Source organism: Hakea prostrata, chromosome 5 (assembly GCF_041222555.1).
Source record: "Hakea prostrata isolate BN-2017 chromosome 5, UWA_Hpros_2, whole genome shotgun sequence".
In the NCBI taxonomy this organism is placed as follows: domain Eukaryota; kingdom Viridiplantae; phylum Streptophyta; class Magnoliopsida; order Proteales; family Proteaceae; genus Hakea; species Hakea prostrata.
The window spans coordinates 29,445,779-29,469,460 of record NC_142604.1 but is presented as its reverse complement, the minus strand read 5'-3'; the positions used below and the strand labels follow the sequence as shown (position 1 = coordinate 29,469,460).

Here is a 23,682-nt window from a genome sequence, read left to right as displayed (position 1 = left end):
GGTGTGGTATCTTTTCCTTTCCCAAATCCACTATCCACTCTCTGGAATCTATCTTCTGCGCTTTCCTTTGGAAAGGCCAAGAGATCTCCCGCTTCCTCCATCCCATACCTTGGAAAGCTATTTGCCTGCCCTATTCTGAAGGAGGTTTGGGTATCCGTCGTATTTCAAGCATGAATATGGCGTGCCTTATGAAACTCATATGGAAAATTGCCTCTAAACATGATTCCATTTGGGTCTCTTGGGTCTATTCATACCTTCTTAAGAATGACTCCCTTTGGACTGTCTCCCTCCCTGCCAACCCCTCCTGGATCTGGAGGAAGCTCCCGCTTCTCCGAGACCGCGCTATCTCTCGCAATTTCTATCCCGATTTCTACCGGTCTCTCAATCTCTTTCTGGCTTGATCCTTGGCATTCGATGGGTATCTTGTTCACTCTTCTTGGTCCCAAAACTGTGTATGACTCTTGTATCCCTAAATCCACCCCCCTCTCCACTTTCATTTTCTTTAGGTCTTGGACTACCATCCCTCACCCCTGTCTCACACAGGGTTGGACCTCCCTCCCCCCCCCCTCCTCTCCCTCTCTGAGGATCGTATCACCCGGCTTCAATCCCCCTCTAACCCATTCACCATTGCCTCGGCACTGGAACCTCCTCAAAACCCCCTCCCCCCCGGTCCCATGGTGTAAGCTTGTTTGGTTTAAAGGCCACATCCCTCGCCACTCCCTCACCCTTTGGAGAGCCCTTAACCTTTCTCTTCCTACCCAAGCTTTTCTCATTAGCCGCCACATTCCTGTTAGCCCCAACTATGTCACTTGTTGGAACTGTTCAGAGGACCTGGACCATCTCTTCTTTGGTTGCCCGCTATCCCGCTCTGTTTGGATCCTAGCCCTTGCCACTATTTGGCCTAGATCGCGACGCCCTTTTGGCTTTGAACGAGAATGGAAATGGATCTTGAGAAACTTTGCAGGTGCCACTATCTCGTGACCATGTGGGTAAGCTTGTCTTTGCAGCCACTATCCAGATTACGTAATCTAAGAAGATGGATTTCCAAATCCCGATCCCGTGATTTGATTTGGAATGCCATCTATTTTGATGTTTCGACAAGACTTCGCTCTCTTCCCCACCCCCTATTGCTGATTCTCCAAGAAATAGGCTGATTGTTAGTTCTTGGAGCAAGAGTGCAGTAGGAATGCAAAGGGGTTGCTAAAATGAGGTGAAATGGGGATAGAATCCAAGAGAAATGAGAAAATTTTGTTTAGGCTCAAAACTTGAAGAGGCGGAATGGGTCGAAACTGGCGGAACCTGCATTATTTCGCAGGTTCCGCTATAAACAGAGAGGATTTATAACATGAAAGGTCACATTTTGTAATTTCCGTCAAAACAATTGATTCCGACAAATTTTTCTGCATTTCGTTTCTATTTGAAAAAATGCAGTAATTTTTGCCCCAAATTTCAACAATTTCGAGCGAAATTTATTCCATGAACATAACTACCTAACCCTATCCTACTGGAGCCTGGAAATCATTGCGCACAAGATCTTGGTTAATGGGCCTTCAACCAATTGAGGCTACATTAAAGTTGTTCCGAAAAGCTAAGTGATGTACTCACTCGATGCCACTTCTCCAGCTTAAGGTTGAACTTTGAACACAAACTTGTTTGAACTTGAATGTATGATTTCATCACTCTTTAATTTTTATGAGAATATTCTATGTAGAACATGTATTATCTATCACATACGTTAAACATAATGGTTTACAAATTTGTTATCTAGGTTGTTTGCCACACAATAAGGACAGACACTGCATGGAAACATTAAGTCCCAATGTTAAGAAATTTTTTAAAAAATAATAATAAAAAATAATAATAATAAAAAATAATTAAAAAAAACCAAAAATAAATTAAATAGAAAAAGTAAAAGAAAAACAATATGTAAATATTTACATATTGTGGGAAGTTGCTCAATGGCGGAGGTAAAATTAGGCTGAAGCAACAGTTGGCTAGTGGGTATACGGATACGTGCACCCAAGTTCCTGCTTATATGTAATAGGCTCCAGCTGGAGCTTTGGGTAAATAAATGTCATATTTATAAAAATTTATTTTTTAGGGGGGGGGGGGGGGGGAACCTTGTTTGAATGTTGCAGACCCAAATGGAACTCTCATTTACCATTGTTTTTTCATAAACCAGAGGGCATTGAGTTTAAAGGCCTGAAATATGCTACCCGAGCAAGTTTCAGCCCAAATGACGCCATACACCCTTCAAGATGGACCATTGAGTTCCAAAGAGAATAACTACAATATATCACTGAGATCTCTTCACCCAACTCACTATTTTAAATGGGAAAGATTGCCCACATAAGATCTATGATTTATGATATGGTTTATAATTCAACATCTATGTATCTTTGCACATTTGAGTTATTTCACTTGAATTATGTGACTACCAAACATTGTAGAATAGACCATATTAAAGATGTAAATAACTTTAACCAACCAAGAAGAGTCTGGAGGCAAACTATCACTTTGGGTGTCAATATTCAAACTCAAAGAATTCTACCACATACATTAAAGGGCTTAACATAAAGGCCTCAAAGTCCCAAGACCTAATTTGGACATTTATCCCTCAAAAGCAACCGACAAAAGTTACAGAGAAATGAATGTTGTGATCGAAAGTTCTGTCTTCAACCCTAGTTTAGGGCCTTTAGGTAAAACCTGGAAGTGATCCACATCCAACCCCAAGTTGGGCTTATTTTTTTTATGTATTGGCTTAGGGTTTGGGTATATAGGTTATGGGCCTTTGATCCAATGGATTTAAAGTGTGATGAGCTCCTTTACGGCTTAGAATAAGGGAACTAAGGCTAAGCAAGGATTCAGCTTTAATATGATTTAATCAGTCATCATACGATCACTTAAGTTGTCAAATGACTTGATAGTGGTTAACTAGTAGGGCTGTTAGCTGGTTGCATGCAGTTAACTAGGTTATAGCAAATATTCTTGTTTTTTATTTGCATTCAGTTTTCCTAATCGTGACTTTGTCCGCAGGCCATTCTTAGCCCCTACTTTAACCCCATCATGGTTCAAACAAAGTAGAATAGTGTAAAAAAATTTAATTTGTTGCGTTCAATTGTGGCTGCTGCCTCATCCTGCATCAGAATCATCGTCACTGATTTGTAATATCTAAGCTGAAACTTCGTGAGCAATATCCAGGTTGCTGCTCTGTAGTGTATGGTATTCAAGCTGCTAGTTGGAATTTAGTAAGTAATATTCAAACCTAGACTGTGGAGTCAGTCTTCTTTCATCATGTCATCCCACTCCTTTCCCCTTTTTTTGGTGTTTTGATCCTAGCTGCCATTAAAGTCCCCAACTGTTCTACAGAATTTCCTAGAAGATTTTAAAAAAAGGTTTTTTCCATGAGCAGATTCTCCGAAGCCACATCCACATCCATCTTTAAACCATATAATCCCCTCCATTAGTGTAGCCTTTTATCCAATTTGCAGCTGCATCTAGGGCTGCAACTGGACCGGGCTGGGCCGGGCTTTTGCAATCCCAAGCCCAGCCCTATATGTTCTAATCTGAGCCGATTCCAGCCATGACCCTAGTTCAGGGCCAAGGATTATTGTCCCTGGCCCTAAGCCTTACAGGGCCAAGCCAAGCCCATTCCCGTCCTAATTGGCCCTAATAGGGCCAGGTCGGGATGGGTTGGCCCTAATTGGCCCTGACCCTGACCCTGATTAGCCTTGTCCCTGGCTCTGATTGACCCTATCTTGGCCCTAGCCTTAATTGGTACTATCCTTGGACCTGAAATATCAAATGTAAATTCATATTAAAAAAAAAAAAAAAGTACCACAAGTAAACTAAAAATAAAATCCATAGAAATATAAGATGATTCAAGTTCATACAAAATGATAAAATAATCAATAAGTTGATAGTGTTGATTTATACATAGATAAATTCATTATGCATAACTCTATATTGAGCTCTGAAAGTCTCCCATTGCTTTGGTGATGGAAATTGAAAACGTCTCCCATTGATATCCTTATTCAACAAAACAATCCATATTCAAAACTTTGTTAACAAGTAAATCAACGATAATTTAGTATTGATAATTTTTTTGTAGTTAAAGAAAATGATATTTTAGTTACAAACATAGCTATTTGTACTTAATAAGTTTTTTTTTTCCTTCTGAAATATCACATTGGAGGTAAAAGAAAGATGTCAATATTCATGATGAGAAGTTGGGGTGTAGATATATTAGATATTAATTCTCTATATACTAGTTTTTATTATTTATAATATATTATCTCGCGTTAGTCCAAAAAAAAAATCAATGATTTTTGGGAACTAAAAATTACTTAGTTCAAAAAATTAAAATTATCTTAAAAATAAATAAATAGTGAACACATAGTCTAATATGACCAAAATGACTGAAGGTCAAAGTTGAGACTTATAGTTGTATCAAGTTAATATGAAGATTAGGGTAAAAATCTAGTACATGATCAGGGTCAAATTAACATTAAGACTAGAGCCAAAATTAGAGTTAGGATCGGGCCACAATCAAATGGATGCTTACTACATTGGTAATGATGATATAATTTATTTTTATTAATTTTTTACAAAACATGATCATGTTTTTAAAATTTGACACATGTCAAGTATTCACCCATGTGGATTAGAATTAATTCCTGTCCATATGGGTGGAGGGTCCAGGAATCATGGCCAAAATCATGGGCCTAGATCAAGGCCAAGATTAGGGACAATATCAAGGCCAAAATCAGGATTAAAATCAGGGCCAAAATCAGGATTAAAATCAGGTCCAAAATCAGAGCCAAGATCAGGGCTAAGATCAAGGCCTAGATCAGGGTCAAAATCAGGGCCAAGATCAAAGACAGGCCGGGATGGGCTGGGCGGGCCAGAGAGTAATCCCAGGCCTGCCCTTGGCCCTAGTTCAAGGCCAGAATATTTTGGCCCTAACCGGCCCTTAGGGCCAAAATCTTTAGCCCAAGCCCTATTTGGGCTCAAGGCGGGCTTAGGGCGGGTCAAGGCCATTAGGGCCAAACTTGCACCCCTAGGATGCAGCACCAAACCTGCTAAAACCTAACTTCAGTTAAGACCTGTCTCCCTTCAAAATCCTAAAACTTGCGACTCATTCCCTTCAGTCTCAATTAAAATTCCTTCTATTTTGTAGGGCAGCACCTTCATCATAGCCCTAAAGTCAATCCAAAGCCCAGACACCATAAATCATTAAAACCTCATTGACCAGCCCCTAAAGTCAACCCAAAGCCCAACCACTATAAATCATTAAAACCCCATTGTCCAGCTGCATAACTTTTCTCAAATGCCCTAAATATAGGAATTTAGTTTCAGACATCAGAACCAACTCTAATCAGATTTAAGTAGAGTCCCACAAGAGCACAAAGCCTTAAATTTGCAGCCTAACTCCCATTGGAAACCTATCTCCCGAAATTTTCCTCAAGTCAGAAACCCTAAACTTAAATCTGCCATTACTCACTCGGTGGTTTGATATTGAACTCAGGAAGATCTGGCACCTAGTTTATCTCCATTTAATGTAGGACTACATATGGAACCTTGTCAATAGTCTACCCATGGTCATCCAATAGAAGCATAACAAATTGTATACAGGTTGATCCACTGCTTTATTGGTACTAGGCTACTATTAAATGATCAAATAGACCAAACTAAACAATCCTATAAGATGTTAATTACCAGAACTCTTACGATTCTGGATACGCTTGAAGAATTGATGCAGGTCAGGCACCAAATTGGCCAACTTCCCTTTGAAATCAACCTAGTGTTGATATATGGGTGTTGGGCCTTTGTTCAACATGTTTATGTGGTCATGGGCCTACTCTATGGGCCATTGGGCCTGTAAGTTTAGTGTTTAGGTCAAGTACAAAAATAGGTTTTTATTTTAGTTTAATTGGTTTAATTATCTAAATTCAGCCCAACTTCAGTTATAAGGGCAGAATAATCTTTTTCTTATGTTTTATTTTATTTTTAGGAGTTTAAGTCAGTCAAGGATATGATAAGGAGTCCTTTTAAGTATAAGAGTCCTATTTGAATTTGGATTAGTACATTGTGTACAACTAGGAAAGTCAGTTTCTAAGTCCTAATTTCCCTAGAGCTTCTTATGTAAGGCTATAAATAAAGCCCTGGACAGATAATGGATTACGGAATTCAGATTATAGTGAATAAAGAGTTGTTGCTGACTAAAAGCAAGGTTAGTAGAGCTTCTTATCAGTGGTAAACGACCTCCATGTGGTCGAGTAAGCACCTTAAGGTTTCTATTTAAGGGATTCTCCATCAGCAGTGCTTGTAGCCCACCTCCACTTCTTTCCATCTCCATCATACCCCATTACAAGGCTTGTGTTACAGGTAATTAACAAGTCAGCTAGTTCCTTTCCCCTTCTAATATCACCCTTTTTTCTATTTTCTCGAATTTTCTTAGTTTTTTAGACATCCAAAATTCACGGTTCGATCTACACCAATCTAGCCATTGGATCTATCCCAAACTTTAGGAACCTCATTCCCCCAACCCTTGTGACCTTCCATCCCAATTTCAGCCCTATCAGGCAAACCAAACCTTAGATTTACCCATACTCTTTATTCTCATCCTATTTCCCCTCCAAAATCAAGAAACCCAATAACTCCCAAACCACCCATCCCAAATCACTGAAACTTGAAAAGACTATATTAGAATCAATTTGCTATTCATGTTAAGTTTTTTCCTATTTCCCTAAGTTTTCATCCCATCTCAAATCTACCCCATATCAACAAATTTATTAACTTGTATGGATTAATGTATCCTTCATACCCTAAATATCCTTATATACCTTTATCCATCTATATCCCATCAAACAAACTAAACCCCAAGCAGGGAATTAGACTACAATAGTTAGGAACCAATTGGGCGACAACCACCCATACACCTTAACCTCAAAATTCCAAGGAACCCTTTCTTGGTCCCATATGAGTTGGTTCTCTTAAAAGATCCTGGAAGAACTAGCCTTCATTCACTTGAGGTGCTGGTTTGGTGGATGACTCAGACAGCCAGGCCTAACTGGATGAATCATTTCCAATGCCATGGCAGCTTAGATGAGGCCTGTAAACATATAGCCCACATCATTCACATCTAATGTGGAATGTTTCATCCCAAAAAAGAGCTTGCCCACTAGACAAATCACAAAAGTCATTTTCTCCTGCAATAGTCGGATAACTGATACACACAGTAAGAATCCAGGACACAAGGGTCCATATGATAGAGGTAACTAAATTAGCCATCAATAAACCAAAAGGGTCCTCTATCAATGGTCAAGACTCAAAACTGCCCCATGCAAACCTCTGCAGATAAAACCAACGGGCCTTCATGGTTCAACATCTATGTATGTGACATGTGCAAATGACCATAGAATGATAAAACAAAAAAGAAGGGGGGGGAGGAGAGGATAGTATCCCAAAAGAAAGACTTCAAGTTGAGTTACTTACGGCCCGTTGGGTCAGGTGCAAAATCTACTAACGAACCAAACGGGTATCCCTCCCGACGATGGTGCATCCGGGACATTACTGTGCACAAATGGGCAAATCTGGCCTTCAAGATTATCAAGAGAAGGGGGGGGGGAAGGAAGGAATAGAAGTCAGAACACAAAAAGATGTGAGGTCACTAATACATTCTTACCAATAGGAAACTTTCATACAGAAGGCCAAAGAAAAAGCGATAAAAAACCTTGAATTTAGGATAGAACTCTACCTGTTCCATCAGGTTGCGAACTGCCAAGGCTGGTCGAGGTAGATCATGAGCAGAGGTTGCACTCTGCACACCACCAGAAATAGGAGTTCTGAAAAGCCCAGCCCTCGTACCTCCACCAGCTCCACCTCCAGCTGAAACCATTTGAGGTGATGCCATACTTGAATTTCCACCCAAAGTATTTTCATTACTTCCACTGTGGCTTAAGTCGCCCTTCATAATACGAGAGATTCGATCACAATACTGTAGAAAAAACCATTTTCGAGGTAGGACAAACTATAGACAGATCAACAGATATCACAAGCTATTGAAACATCAGCATCCTGAGAAATGACAGTTTAGACAGACACAAACAAGCCACAAGTCCTCTGTAGACTCAATAACAGTTGTGCACATTCACCAGGTATAGAAATCAATACGTAACCATTAACTTCCACAATACTTTAAAGACAAATATCAAGAGTAAGGTGGCACACACTGGCACTGCAGGGAGTAAATTCATCATAAACCAATGCGGAAAATGATTCAGTTCTTGGCAATAAAAAGAGTGGACCCAAATTACACGTCAGCGGAAGGTCAAGGCCACAAGAATCCCCCTAGGCTTCCAAAACACTTCTAGTATACCAGTAGTCTATACTATTACAATGGCATAGTTTTTGTTTGGCCAGGGTTAGTTTGGTAATTCTGTCCAACTTCAAAGTCAGGGACAACAACTTCATTTTAGTTTATTGGTCTTTTTGAAAGTTTACTTCATGTTTCATCTCTTGTTCTTGTAAGGCAGCCCAGAATTTGGCCAGCCCAATCACTAAGGAGTCCATTAAGTTGCTTACTAGTTTTAAGTATGTTTTCAAGTGCTAATTTGCTGTACTTGTCCATTAAGACAACCTACAAAAGTTATGCAGGACCTAGATCACACATCGAGTGGAAGACCAAGACCACGAAGACCCCAAGTAATGCAAGCAAGCCCACCCCCACCCCAAGCCGAAGCAGCAAATTGGCCCCAAGGAACAAGCCCATTTGAACACATAGTGGGCTGGCCAAACCCTTCAAGGGGTGGTTTGGTTATTTTCCCACTTCTTTTGGTTATTAATTCTGTCCATTAATTTTCTTCATATTTTTGTTAGTCCAGATCTAATTTCTTTTTCTTTTTTTTAAAAATTGAGTTACTTGAGAGTCCTAGTCAGTGATGGAGTACAATAAGAATCAATTTTAAAGTGAGATTCCTTTTGGATAATTCCTTGTTCTTTTACAAATTGATTTCTTCTTTTGTGGGTGTTATTTATTGAGTTGTACAGGGGATCCTAGTTTATAAAGTATTACCTAGTTGAGTCAAGTTAGGTTTCCAAGTTTAAGTGTTTTCCCTCCAAGTGTAAGGCTATTTAATGCCCACATCTCTTTCTTTTTTTTTTTTTTTTTTTTTTTTTTTCTTTTTTTTTTTTTTCTTAAAGGAAGAAGAAGAAGAAGAAAGAAAGTAAAGTTGAATCGAATAAACAAAATCAAATTCTAGAGGGAAATCAAGTGGTCTTCTTTGGATGGCCACGACAATTATTGAAGCTCATCTTCTTCAAATTTCAGCAACATTATGCCATTTCCAACAGCAACTCAACACTCACAACAGCCTCTCTCCCTTTCGATCAAGTACAGCACGTCCCCTCCCCCATTCCAGCCTTCCTCTCTCTTCCCTTAACCAACGACCACCTCCACCCCTCCCAAACCCTGTGGCAACCCTCCCCAGCCCTTTCTTTCCCTTCCAGCCCTATTTTCCCCCCTTTCTTTTTCTTGAAAGAAAGGAAGAAGAAAAGATGGATAGAAAGAAAGAAAGAAAAAAAAGAAAAAAGAAGAAAGAGAAGAAAAGAGAGAAAAGACTCCAGGATTCCCAAACACCTAATCAAGATCAACCCAAAACTCTATAACAGCCCACATCTTTTCCTAACTGAACTCTACCCCCTCCTCAAGCACAACTGCAGGCTTCCCTTTCCATCCTAGGGTGAGTTTGGGTGTCCCTGACACATCCTATATTTCTTTGTTGAAGCCCTAATTTTACCTTCTTCCCAATTTCTTTCAACCAATATAGGTTTGTTAGACAAACCTTTTGCCCAAAACCCCTACCTTCCAAAATTTCACCATCAGACCCATCCCATCTAGATTTGCTAAAGCTTAAATTCCCATTTATTATCTCATCTTGGTTTCGATAAGATCCAAATTTCCAAACCTTGGTTCTTTATTTTCTGGTTCACAGAGGAGAGGATCCTGGAGTAACCCCAATTTTAGGGAGAGAATTGCCTTCTCAAAACTCTGAAGTCTAGGTTACATCACCTAGGTTTGCAGCACACCGCTGGTTGCTGCAGCCCCAATTGAATGAGGACCAGGTCTTCCAAGATTTGTAAAGAAAAACTAACTTAAATGGGGCCAAGAAAGGGTTCATAGTTTGGGGACTTTAGGGAAGTATGAAAAGTATTGAAATCTTGTAATTGGCTGGTTAGAATGGGGTCAAACTAGGATTAAGGTCACTAGGATTGGAGAGATGATGTGCCCAAAGTTTGGGACAAATCTAACAGCCAGATTAGCACAGATTTGACAATGAATTTTGGGTCTCTTGAAAAGTCCAAAGATTCAAGAAAGTTCAAGAAAAATAAAATAAGGTGATACAAGGAGAAAGAGTGAGAGTAAGCCACTGAAAACCTGGATTTGAAGAGCTTTGGAAGCAAGAAAAGCGAAGCGAGCTGAGCGTGACGCACACTGTAGTTTTTCAGCTGGCTTAAAAAAGCCGTAGCGCGCTAGTGGAGGCTGAAAAGCTGAAGTGCGCTCAAGCAACTTCTCGAAGGCTGTCTATTCAACTATAGCAATGATCTAGGCTTGACCTCACCTTAGAGTCTTACAGTCTCTTCAATCTTGGACATTCACTGACCAAATTGAACAAAACCAGCATTGCAGAAGCAAAACACAAGAGAATGCTCAAACTGAGAAGCTTTATTAATCATATCAATGAGGGGGCTCAATTATACATAACAAGCTGGAGTTGTGATCTACCGTTGAACTCCTAATTAAACTCTTAACTCTAAATAGAAACTAAATGAAAATAGAAACCAATTGACTTAAACTGGGATACTTGAAATTAACCTATTTGGGCCCAGAGAAAAAAGGCCCATGAGCCATGAATACACAAACCTATGAAATAAAGGCCCAAAAACCATACTTATCAACCATAGGTGGCTTTCAAAAGAAAATAGGCCGATTTGGTGCAGGATTTCTACCACTAGTATACCAGTAGTCTGTACTAGATTTTTTTTACAACAATGTAATTTTTAGTTGGGCAAGGGTAACGTGGTAATTCTGCCCAACTTTTAAGCTAGGGACAGCAAGGTTATTTTAGTTTGTTAGCCTTTAATTTCAAATCTACTTTATGTTTCATCCTAGAATTGGCCTATTACAAAGTAAACAAATGGAATCAAAGGCCAAATACATAAATCCAATACTAAACTATTACTAAGGAGGAAGCCGATATGGTGATGAATCTGCACCTACTCTATTTCGGAGCCAATTCTGAAAAGAATCTAGGTTATTGATCTAGGCTACACCATTGGATAGAGTGGTTCCGATGGCTTCCCAAGGTGGTACATTATCTTCCCACACACAATTAGGTAATATGTTCCTAAGGTGGGATTGTAGTGCGAACTGTGGTTCCAACAAAGCATTCCCCGGCAAACTATCACCTCTCGTTATTTTTAGCCACTACCCTCCTAATGCAAAGTTGACCTCTAACCAGGAGAACCAGTGGAAGATCATGCAGCAGGATCAATACCAAAAGGATTAAAAAAATGATGGGGATATGCAAAGTGAGATACGATCAGATCCCTCATAAGTCACCTGGTCACCTACAGTCACTCACCAGAACATTGCTCCGGCTTTATTGGGTTGATTTCAAAATAGAAACCAACAAAATTTAGAAACTAAATCCAACTAAAAGGAAACAAAGGGTTGCAATAGAAATTTGAGCCTACCCTCTAATTCTGAGACTAGAAACTATTCAACTTTAAACTGAATAGAATCTCAGAACATAGTTTGAGGTCAATTTTTTGGGACCTCAAGATGAGATACAAGGTGAACTAAAAAAATTCAAAATCTCAGCCAAGATCTCGATCAAGTTGAGATCTCAAACGGAGACCAAGATTTCAGTTGAGCCACATCTTTAAAAATGCCTCCCCTTGGTCGAGATGAGTTGAGATATCTCGATCTCGAACTATCCCTAAACAACTTCTTTCACACAGCTAGTTTTGGTGATTTTTGTCACATTTTTCACCAGAAACTTAGTTGGATCTCTACCTAGGCTGCATCAACAAGGTGTTTAGCTCATCTAATATTGATTTGAAATTAGAGATAAAAACAGATCGGACTCGGTGTGGTAGGTCATATCCATTCTCAACTGCATTTAAAATACGCTATACAAATTTCACTCATTATGCATCGAATATAGCAGAGTTGCAACCAAATTTGAAATCTTCTTTAATCAAATATCCAATTATTATTGATCCAATTCATTTGCACACTTCCAATCATTGCACCAAATAGAAACTGAAATACACAAATGTATTCCAATCTTTACTGCTCATACCCCCTCAAAGGACTTTACTATCCACCCAATTTTCATTATTTCATAAATTTGCAAATTAAGGCATCCATGCAAAAAGACTGAGAGGAAAAAGTACAGCAATTTAATTTAAACAAGATGAAAATAGGGAAATTCGTCAATTGTTTTGTTACATGCTTCATATAACTTGATAAGACATCTTAAAAGATTCACTTTTCTTTCTGCAACTAACCCATAAAGAAACACAATTAAAAAGGAAAAAACAGATTTTTTTTTTAAAATCCATAACATCCACATGGACATCTCTCCTCTGCCTGCAACGAGGAATTTTTCTGCTTTCAGAAAAATGAGCCTGGTATGGTTTTGTTTCATCCATATAAATGCTTAAATAGCAAAGGTAACCCTTAGGTTAGCATGTTATCCTAGTATTCCTTAACTTTTGAATTTGATTGGTTGAACAACGATACATCAGACCAAGAAAATGAGGAGAGCTTTGCCATAATGAGTGCAACTAATAAATAAACAAATCACCTATCAGCTCTGTGAAGGATGCAACCAAAAAAGGGAACAGAGGTATGCAGCACTAACAACTTACCAAGTGCATACCAAAAGTATTCATATTTGTAAATAATCTTATTTATGCCTACTACAGTGTGTCCAGTATATATATATATATATATATACCTTTTTTAGGAAGTTGGTTAGTCATTTAGTTGAGATTGGAGTTTGTTATTTAGTGGAGTGTTAATAGGAGACGTGGGGTGTACAAGCTCTATATTAAGAGCCGTTTCTTTATTGTTAATGTATGCAGTGATAACAGCAAGTAATCAAGAGCATCGTAGGCTCTGATCTTTTCTCTTCCTTCTTGAAAAGTTGCAGGCTGCTTATGTTTTCCTGTTTTGTTTTTTTTTCTTGCTGTGTTTTGAATAGCATAGACTATATAATTCTCCAACATTGTGGTATCAAAGCTTCAAATGGTGTTTTATACAAGAGGAAGCCTTCAGTGAGCCATTTGAAGGTATTTGGTTGTGTAGCATATGCAATGGTAAATTCGCAAAATCGACAGAAGTTAGATGCAAAGTCATCTGTGTTGCTGTACCCTTCTTCTACAACCTCCCAAAGTTCTTGAGATTTGAATAGTGTATATATATATATATATATATATATATACGATTATATATACAGATGTGGTCGAAAATGGGATTATCATATTCGCGTCTCATTAGTTATTAGATGGATTCAAAAAGTTTCCTGATAAAGATTATGTGAATGCAAATTCCCTTAAATGAATATGAATATGGATTTTTGACTATCAATTTACATCCCTATGTGAATGGTAACTTTTTTTTTTGCACCTTTCTTCTTTCAGCCTCAATCTACATCACCTCCCAATAGGGATCAGCACATCAAAGACAAGTCCCAGTTTTGTTTCTGCTGCTTCAGTTGTGCTTGCTTTGAAACCTGAAATTACTTCTTTTTACTGTCAATTCGTGGAAAATTTTCTAAGAGAGATATTTGAAGCTTTTGGTCCACCCCCGCACCTCCCCCCCCCCCCCCCCCCAAAAAAAAAGGTATGTTGCCCCCTTTTAGTAGAAATTCCAATGCAGTTAAGAATGTCCAAATAGGTCAATTGGGCTTTAGAACACTTTACTTTGGCCCATCGGTGGGTCCTATAGACATTTAGCTTCTTATTTTTGGGTTAACAAGCAAGGACTCTTAAATAAAGCGCAAACACATAAGGACATATAATCAAGAAGGAACCTCTTTTACCACTCCAACTTAGGAACCAAAATAAAAAAGGACTTCTGCTTGACTTGGGGCTCCCATTCTACTAAGAACTCTCACATAATTCGTCCTAGGATTATTCCAATTACAAAACAAGAGCAGATCTAGACTCCTTGTAGAAAGTGGAGTTGGACTTCTACTTAGACTTAGGGCTCCCATTCTACTCAGAACTCTCACATAACTCGTCCTAGGATGATTCAAATTACAAAACAAGAGTGGACCTAGACTCCTTGTAGAAAGTGGAGTGCAACTATGGAGATCTCTCTGTAACTGCGCCCCTAACCTGACTAGGGACTCTTCCATAACTAATCAAAGACTAACTCAAATTCAAAAATATAAGTAGATATGGGCTCCTAAAAGTACTAAATATCCAATAAGATCCATTAGGACCCCAAGGAGAGGGCAAAATGACCAATTTGCCCCAGTCCAGATTGGGCCTTCCTAGAGGACCGCAAATAAAAAGGGTAGGGTCCTCTCTGGTTACATCAGAAGGGAGTGGGAGAGGTTAACCCTAATGCACAACACAAAGAAAGAAAAAGAAGAGTGTGTGGGAACTTGAGAAAGAAAAAAAAGAAGAAATGAGAAGGAAAGAGGAAGAGGAGAAAAGAGAAGAAGATTCGGCTTAACCAACATGTTTCATTTTCTCCTCTCTTTTTTGAGACCTTAATAATATAAACCTCATTTGTGGATTTTTGCTATCAATCAATGGGATAAACATGTTCCTCAATCCCTTTGGGAAGACAGCAGAAACCTTAATAATCTAAACCTGATTTGTGCGTTTCTTCTATCAATGGGATAAATTTAGACAGTTGTTCCTTAATCCCTTTAGGATGATGGGTGAAACTTATGATGACCAAAACCCCTGACTTTTAATTTCAAGCTATGACCATGATAGAAAATTTGAAAGAGGGTACTATGATGACCCTAGGTTTGATCCCATATGATCATGGGAAAGATTTGGCATGAATCACTGTTTATTTTAACCATTCTACTGACCTTTGAAATTGACACAAACACAACATCCCATATTCTTGATAAGACAGGATTTGACATATTTTCGATTGCGGACTGATTCTGTCGAATCATGTAAGAATGGGTTTATCTCTTAATCCAGTTTAATTTTTAACTTGAAACTGTTTGTTTTAGTAAAGGACTCATAGATGAACTATCATATCACATTTGAGACATTCTAATCTCATCTGATAGAGTACAAAATACTAGAGTTTAGACTAATGGACTTAAGATACTTTCTTAACACGAGTTTTATAAAAAATAACATATCTGATGTTATATTATCAAGTTTAATCTGGAACTCTTAGCGTGAGTCCATAACAAAACCTATATTCCGTAATCAATTGGAAAAAAATATTAAAAATAGTAAGGTATAAGTACTATTCTTTTAGGATTTGATAATCAAACTAAGGGTACTTTTGGTTTATCAGTAATACCTTACTAGGTATGGAAACCAGAGGTTATGGGGTTGTATTGGACGCTTAAAACCTGACACACGTTGGCTGTCACTTTTTGAGTGGGATTCGTTTTGTTTTCAAAGTTTTATATGTTTATAAACATCATGCATCATTAATTTTTTTTTTTTTTTCATGATTATTCTTGCATCAGGTTTGGGATATGTAATTATGATTCTGATAGTGAATTATAGTGACAATTGAGATTTGTGATTGTGAATACATGTTGTGATAGTAAAGGTGAGTTTATTATGGTTCTCTACTTCACTCATTACAGGAGTACATGTGGTATAGAATGCATGTATAAGTATAATGGGTCATAACATCATGTGAGTTGTAAGCACATTTGGTTAAATGACATACCTAGTACCAGTACTACAACCCTTGCCAACAGGAGTTTAGGAGTTGGATAATTCTTACAGACCACTTCAATGAGATCATGTCAAACTACTTATTCCAGAGTATGAAGTTGAGTTCTACTAGAAACAGTCAGTGTACCTATGACTGGATCCCGGCTGATGGGTGATAGCACACAGTTATAACAGGGGTTGTTAGGTCTACACCCAGATTGCTTCCAACGTGGCTATTGTTTGACCTCCGAGTATTCATTGTGTGAGTGGTTCTACGGTCCTCCGTAATGTGTCGCAAGTACTACCATAACAGCATTGACTTAGTAATCATTTGCTAGGACGAGGGGTTATAATTCTAATAAAATGATCATGCATAATCATGGACTACATGGTTTGGTTTATTACTTAGTTGTATGATTATCTGTATGGATGGTTTTATTGATGCATGGACTGACGTAATGTGTTAAGAGATTTGCATTACACTTGCATCTCCCCTAACTAAGCCTGTTTCGAAAAGCTTACCCCTTGGGGGAATTTTTCTCTTTAGGTTGTGTTACAAATGGTACTCAAGCTTTGGAGGAGTACGTTTGGTTAGCTCAAGAGGTTAACACACATGATGTGAATTGTGTGTACTGATTGTGCTTTTGGAGCATAGACATTTAGTAACCATTTTTATGATTTCAGATTCCATGAATATCGTTTTTCGTAATCAACTTTGGCACCATGTAATGACACATTACATGTAATTAGACAATAGATAGCACTCTCGTAGTTAGTATGAGAGAACCTTAAACATTGTCGATACAATTCATATTTCTTTCCTCCAGGAATGATTTTGGTTTCTCATTATGCCATTGCATTGAGATCTATGGTGTCGATGTGAGATTGACCCCAAACTATGCAATCTTGGATTGTCTGGTGTGCTGGCGTAGCTGATGTGAACCAAAATTCTCTTCGCCGAAACCCTAAGTTGGGCCCAAAACCCACACATATGCGGAAGCCTTCCTAGGGTGGCCGAACCATAGCGGAAGGGGCAATTTTGTCCTTAGTCCCCATAGAATAATTAATTCTCTTATTTCAGCATGTGTCTTTAATTAATTAGGTTTTAATTTCAGCATGTGAGTCTAGTCTTTAATTCCAACATGTGTCAATTCGACTCTTTAGTTAAGTTTTCCACTATATCTTTTATTATTATTTTGATGGTTGTGATTAAATGTAATGGGATCCTAATCTATAAAGGAGTCCCACTTTGAATTAGAGTCTTAGTAAGCTATAAATAGCCTATTCTTTCTTTGTAGAAGTTAAGTCAGATTTTTTGAATAAGAGTTATCAAGTCAAGGACTGAGGCTCCTGTTTGAGGAGGCCATGGCGGATTTCCAGCAAGCTTCTTCTTCAAAGATCAGCAACTATCTTCCGTCTAGCACTCTTCTTCCAATCTGCATCAACATCTTTAAGAAACTACAACAGCCTAGAAGCAAATACAGCATACCCCCATCCCCTTCCCTCACCTCCTACACCCATCACACCCTTCCCCTACCTACACAACCCTAATTCCCCCTACCCCTTGCTGTTGCACTCTGGCAGCATCATTTCCCAAGCACCACAGCCCTTCCCCAACCCCCTACGATCCCCTACCCTTCCCCTACCCTACAACATCACCGCCTCTCCAACCCTCTCAGCCCTCTCTCTCTGTCACTTCTTCCCTACGGCAGCAGCAGCACCCCACCCCTGCTAGGTTCCTAATCCCTACCTCCCCTTTCCCTCCTAGTTGGATCACATATCACCCCTCATCCCATCCCTACCCTCAATTTCATCTGAAGTCTGAAATCCTAACACTTCTAAAATTCCTGCACTTCATTTTCTCCACTAAAATTCTGCAATTCATCTTCGACCTCTAGACCTAAACCCTACTTCTACACAAACCCTCAATCACACCCCAAAACCACTTAGGGATAGCCATTTCTAACCTAACCGAAACCCTATGACCCTAGTTTCTAAACCCTAACTTCTAAATCTAGATGTGAAACTATCATTAGAGCAAGGGTTTCAAGTTTAAACCCTCAGCCCCAAAACCCTAAGCTTGGCCTAATTCTTCTAAGCTGACCCCTGTGAACCCAAAAACCATTCCATAATATTAGACTTATTTGCTGGCAGATTCTGGGCAGCCCTTAATTTTAGAGAAATAATCAAAAACCCTAACCCTAAAATTGGGTTTCACATAGGTAGCATACCAGTCATGCCTTGAAACTATGTCGTTCAGGTGGGGTGTGACACATTAGGCTTCTTATTTTGAGGTTTGTTGATGCAATGGGCCTAATTTATAAACCCATAAAGTGGGACTAGTAGACAGGGTTTGTAATAAAATTCAGTATTTAAGTCAGAATTTGAACTAGATTAGATTACTTAGTAGCTAATAATATTCTGGTTTTATTTTGTTTTGTTTACCTTGGTGAGTAATTTAAAGTGATTAGAAGTCCTTTTATAAATGAGACCAGGAATTTAGCGAGCTATTATATGTAAACCAACCCCAAATTCTTCTACTTAATCCTCTAAAACCCCACCCCGGCAAACCCCTATGTTCTTCTATGCCAGATCAACTACCCCAAAATCCAAAAACCCAGAAACCCTGAGTTCTCTAAATCCAGATCCTAGAAGACTGGCCCCTAGTGATCCTATTAAATCCAGGGCCACATCAAGTATATTGGGTGGCGAAGTAGTTTAGAGGAGAACCCATCGGTTCAGTTAGTAAGTTGGCACCACCATCAACCAGTTGTGGAAGGAGAGTAATTGGTGAGACTCACCTAAAACCAGACCTAGACTAAACCATTGATTATTTGAGATACTAATCTTGATACTCAGAAATTGTGAGAGCTTATATCCCAAGGAACTGAGAACAAGCGAGAATTCATTCCTTGTTGGAAATTGGGACATCCAAGTAACTTAGCGAGTTGGCTGAATGGAAGGTAAACTACTAGCTGCTTTTCTTCTACTATGGTAGGAAATGTTTTGCATCCTTGCATACTTGTTTGATTTTGCTTTCCTATCTTCTAATTCTTCCTCTTTGTGCCTAATTCTTTCTAGTTTGTTAGGTTCGTTGTGTATCCTCCCCCTCCCAAAAGTTTTTCTTTTTCTTCAATTCTGTGACAATAAATTGAGATTATCCATTAAAAGTATAGAAAAGTTGATGGGTCGAGTTCTTTTCAGCATATTCCAAACCATAGATAATCCATACATCTAAAAAAAATTCAAGACAAATAGACAACGGGAATCAATTGTACTCCATCGATCAAACCATAACATTGAGCCACTTTACGCACTAAAATACTAGAATTATCAGTAACAAACTAGCGCTAATATATTATTACTGGAAAAAAATGTGAACGACATGCTACCAGATACCCAGTCCCGTGAAAGCAACGGAACATAGCAATCGGAGAAGTGAAACACAGAGAAGCATCCAAGATGATGAAAGCGATTACCTCCAAAAGCGAAGAACCCTGCACGGGAAACAAACCAGGCCCACCTTCCGATCCCTCCTCGCCGCCTGCATCTGAAATCTCCCGAGCAAGGGCTCGAACTCGAAGCCCATGAAGCCGCCTCCCGTCCGTACTCAAAGAAAGCCGTCTCGTTTCCACATTTTCATGGATTTTCATACACCCACTTCGCCTAATCGAAGATTTGATCGAAGCAGCCGGTGAATGAACCGCTGGGCAAGTCTCCGCGAACCTAGATGAGAAAACTGAGCTCGAAAGTACTTCCATGGCGAAAAAAAAGTGAAACTTTGCAGAGGGGAAAGTAGAAAACCCTAGAAAAGGGGAACAACCTCTAAAGGATGGATTTAATGGGGTTGGGGAGGATTCTGGGAATCAGTTTCATTACTAATTCTAACTTTGGAGCAACTGCAGATTCTTTCTCCCTTTTTCGTTAAGCGGAGCCGTTGCAGATTCAAGGTTTTTAAACGGGAAAGATAAATAATAAAGGAATAACGGTAATGACGCGATTTCCAGATTTGTAGGACGCGCGCAACGTTTGAAGTACGATGTAATGTAACTGAAATGTTTGCGCCTTTTATATTTGTGTAAATAAATCTGATTGTTTTGTTACATCATACCATCAATACTATTATATCATATCATATCATATCATATCATACTATCATACTATCATACTAGCATATTATCTCATAAAGGAGAAATAAACTAGCCTGAACCAGTTCGGCTGAACTCGAACCAGTTCGTTTGAGCAGACTGAACCAAGTCGAACCGACCAAGGTAAGGTCGGCAGAATAGCAAGACGAATCCAATAAGACTTGTAGTTGAAGAAAAGGCATTCCATTGGAATTCAACTACTCATACTTGAGTAGGATTCAATTATTAAGATTCATATAGCAGACTAACTAAGGTTTGAGTCCCAGTCAAACTCATACATAAAAAAACTATAAAAAGGTATATAACACAAGAAGAAGGTATACTGAATTGAGCTATCACTACTCAACATTTTATTGTTTATTGCTTTCTTGCCTTCCTTAATCGGAGACTTTCTTAACTAGATCGTCGGAGGTGAAACTTGACCACCCTGGTCGAGCTCATTCTTGCAGGTTCATTCGGTTGAGGAGGCATGCAGGATTGCATAGCAACAATTGGCGCCGTCGTTGGAAAATTCTGATCAAAAAGCCATAATGAGAACCAGATCAGGATTATTGACAGGAGACGGATATGACGGAGAAAAGGAGGTCTATCAGGGCGAAACTCTGCAAGGAATTGAAAAAATTCTCGAACTCCAAATTCAACAAGATCCTCCAATTCTTCCAGATCCTCCATGTCACATCCACCCAGCTGGTACCCTATCTGGCATACCCGAGTGTGTGATCCACAGCTCTGAAGATCAAGTATCGAGGAAATCATCCTCCCACATATGCAATAACATAATCATGAACAGAATAATCAAAGTATAATGTTATAAATGAGAGATCCAAATAAGGAAATAAATGACAGTATAATCAGAGTGTGGAAAATGATACAAGATATAAACATAAAAAAGGAGTAGAGTGAGGCGGAATCTCACTCCACAGTTACAGCGGAATTGTAGCACATAAGTCTAAAAGAAATACAAATGTTCTTAAAGGAAAGTAAAGGAATGAAAATCAAACTAAACTAAGTGTCTTCTACTTTATAGATAATGTCTTCATAAGTATCGACTACATCAATCCAACTCAGACGTTCCCACTCCACATTAGGTCTAATCGTAATACGCAATGTGATCACTCGTGGAATCATCAATGTGATCTTTATTGTAGCCAACAACTTGTGTGTAGTATGCTTCTTCAACTGGCGCTTCTTCATAGTATTCAGTACCTGTAGATTAATCTAACAAAAGAGATTGCACAAAAAGGAGTGAGTTCGAATGAACTCAGCAAGGCAAGTTAAACCACAACAACATAAATAACATGATTTCAAAATATAACATGATGCAATGTGATATGAAACAGACAATGAATGTATGAATCTAACTCTATGTATGTTGGTCTCTATAGGCAGACATGCTTTAAGTCATGGCACCATACTTATTTAGGAAAGTCTCATCACACAACGCCGTTTGGTAGTGGGTCCTTCATCCCTCAGGACAATCCATGGCTGGGGTATAGGTCACCGCTCTCTCACATCACCATTGGTCTAAGTACTGGCGCATGTCAAGATAAAACCTAGCCCAATGCAAGTCATCTACTTAGTCATATCTGTCACATCCACCCAGCCGGTACCCCATCGGGCATACCCGGGTATGTGATCCACAGTCCCAAAGATCAAGTATCGAGCAACCATGCCTCCCACATACGCGATAACACAATCGTGAAGAATAATAATCAAGGTAAAAGCATATAATAAAGAATCATAAATAAGATAAAATAGATAATCAGAGTGCGAAAATAAGACGATACCAAGTGTATAGATATAATTCAAAAGGGAGAGAGAGTGATCAGAAGTCACTTCCTCACATGGCAGTGGAAAGTAGGCAAATCTTGTTAAGTTCTGTAACCAACTTCTAAAGAGTATATCAAGAAAGTTAAGTTACGAGATCCGGTTTAAAAGAAGAATTCAAAAAGTAACATTAACAAATGTTTCCTCGGTCACATAAAGTACATCCTTAGAACTATAAGAATCCAAAGTCCAGCACAACTGCTCCAGCACCAGTGTCGAGCTAATCCTGGTGCGTAGCATAGTCCTCTTCGGTACCCTCAAAATAATCTTCATAGTAACCACTACCCTCAGGGTAGTATGGCTCATCATAGGGTGCTTCAAAGGACGTGCTTGCCATCGGTGTAATATCCAGCCCTATTCTAACCCCCGACCCTAACCCGGATCCACTGTTGTATTCAGGTCCGAAGACCCGAAGCGGTGGTAGAAGAGACCTATGGACCATTCTGATTGATGATCATGATTCGGAGACTGAGCCTATGGACATTGATGATGATACCCCTATCTTAAATGCATTATCAGTGTTTAAGGAAAGTCTACGCATCGGAGAAGATTAATCTCGTTGATATACCTATTGACCTCCTGTGCACAATCCGAAGGTATTCCCCTAAACTAGACTTCTTGATTGAATTGTGGAAGAAAACCTCACTCAAATTGACCTTGTATAGCCTTTCAAATCCCTACTTGAAGTTGCTGAACTAAACTGTTTTTCTCTTTGAGAAACATTTTGGTCGATCCTTTTGGTTGATACCATCGAACAAAGTTTCCCAGTCTGCCAAGTTACAGATTCCATGGAATATTCCTATTCTATTTATTATGACCTCGAGCCTTGAGCCTTGTGCAATCATTTTTCTCACCTGAAATCATGGGGAGAGCTTCCCAAGGCACCTCCTTGGCTAATGTGAAGGGCACCTCATCAAAAACTCATTGTTTACTATTAATTCTTGTCTACTTCTTCCACACTAAGATATGAATCACCATTCCACTCCCTAACCTACCATTTTCTACTCTTTTCTTTTCCTTTCTTGCTGGTGAGACATTGGAAATGGTGCTGCAACCTTGCAACCACCACTCCAAGTGTCTACACATGATTAACCTATGAGTTTCTTAGCCATCCATTGATGCTATGCCTCCACCTCATGCCTAGCTTATGTATTCCTCTATTCTTCTATTAACATCATGTCATTTTGTACCAAACTAAGTTGTAGGGCATGCTATGTTCATGTTTATCACTTCTATATGATTCCAATCGAATTTCTATTAGTTCCTCTAACTATTACATGCCATTCCTCATCAATGCAATCAATTCCAACTCATGCCATGATGTTTATCACTTGAACTTGTTAATTCAAATTGGGGCTTTTTGTTTGGACCATTGGATTGGGTAATTTTCTTGACTTATAGTGCCCTACTACTGTTGTTAAGTGTTTCCCCAAGTTTCAGATTGATCCAAACACCGGAAAACCAATTTAGGATGAAAACACCCAAAATCCATCATTCTGTCCTAAAGGAAATTTTGGTCGATCCTTTTTGTCGATACCATCGACCAAAGTTGTTGCTGACAGCAACCTTGGCCAGTTTTGATCCAATTGATATCCAATCTTCTTAATTCCTTCTCTAACTTATTATTGATGTTTGTTTAGGGCCTTAACAATTATTTTGGACTATTTCTTGGTACTCTCACTTCATCATCAATTCAACCCAAGGTAAGGATGGTTATCTCCATAAACATATGGATCACCAACTTATGATTTATGTTCTTGTT

The 23,682-nt window shown here is 38.9% G+C and overlaps 1 protein-coding gene across 2 annotated transcripts in view; it reads right to left on the bottom strand.

The window, feature by feature from the left end:
- LOC149015793 (uncharacterized) overlaps positions 1-19,995 on the bottom strand; it is a 32,160-nt gene extending 12,165 nt beyond the window's left edge. Inside the window, exons 1-3 of one of the 2 annotated variants that reach the window (XM_089155655.1) lie at positions 19,425-19,995; positions 7,760-7,999; positions 7,498-7,600 (exon numbers count right to left, since the gene is read on the bottom strand). In XM_089155655.1, coding sequence (XP_089011781.1) covers positions 7,498-7,600; positions 7,760-7,999; positions 19,425-19,706 — 625 coding nt within the window. In that variant the 5' untranslated portion in view covers positions 19,707-19,995. The remainder of the gene's footprint in view (positions 1-7,497; positions 7,601-7,759; positions 8,000-19,424) is intronic. The other variant, XM_089155656.1, reaches the window with a different exon arrangement.
- Positions 19,996-23,682: the final 3,687 nt, after the last annotated feature.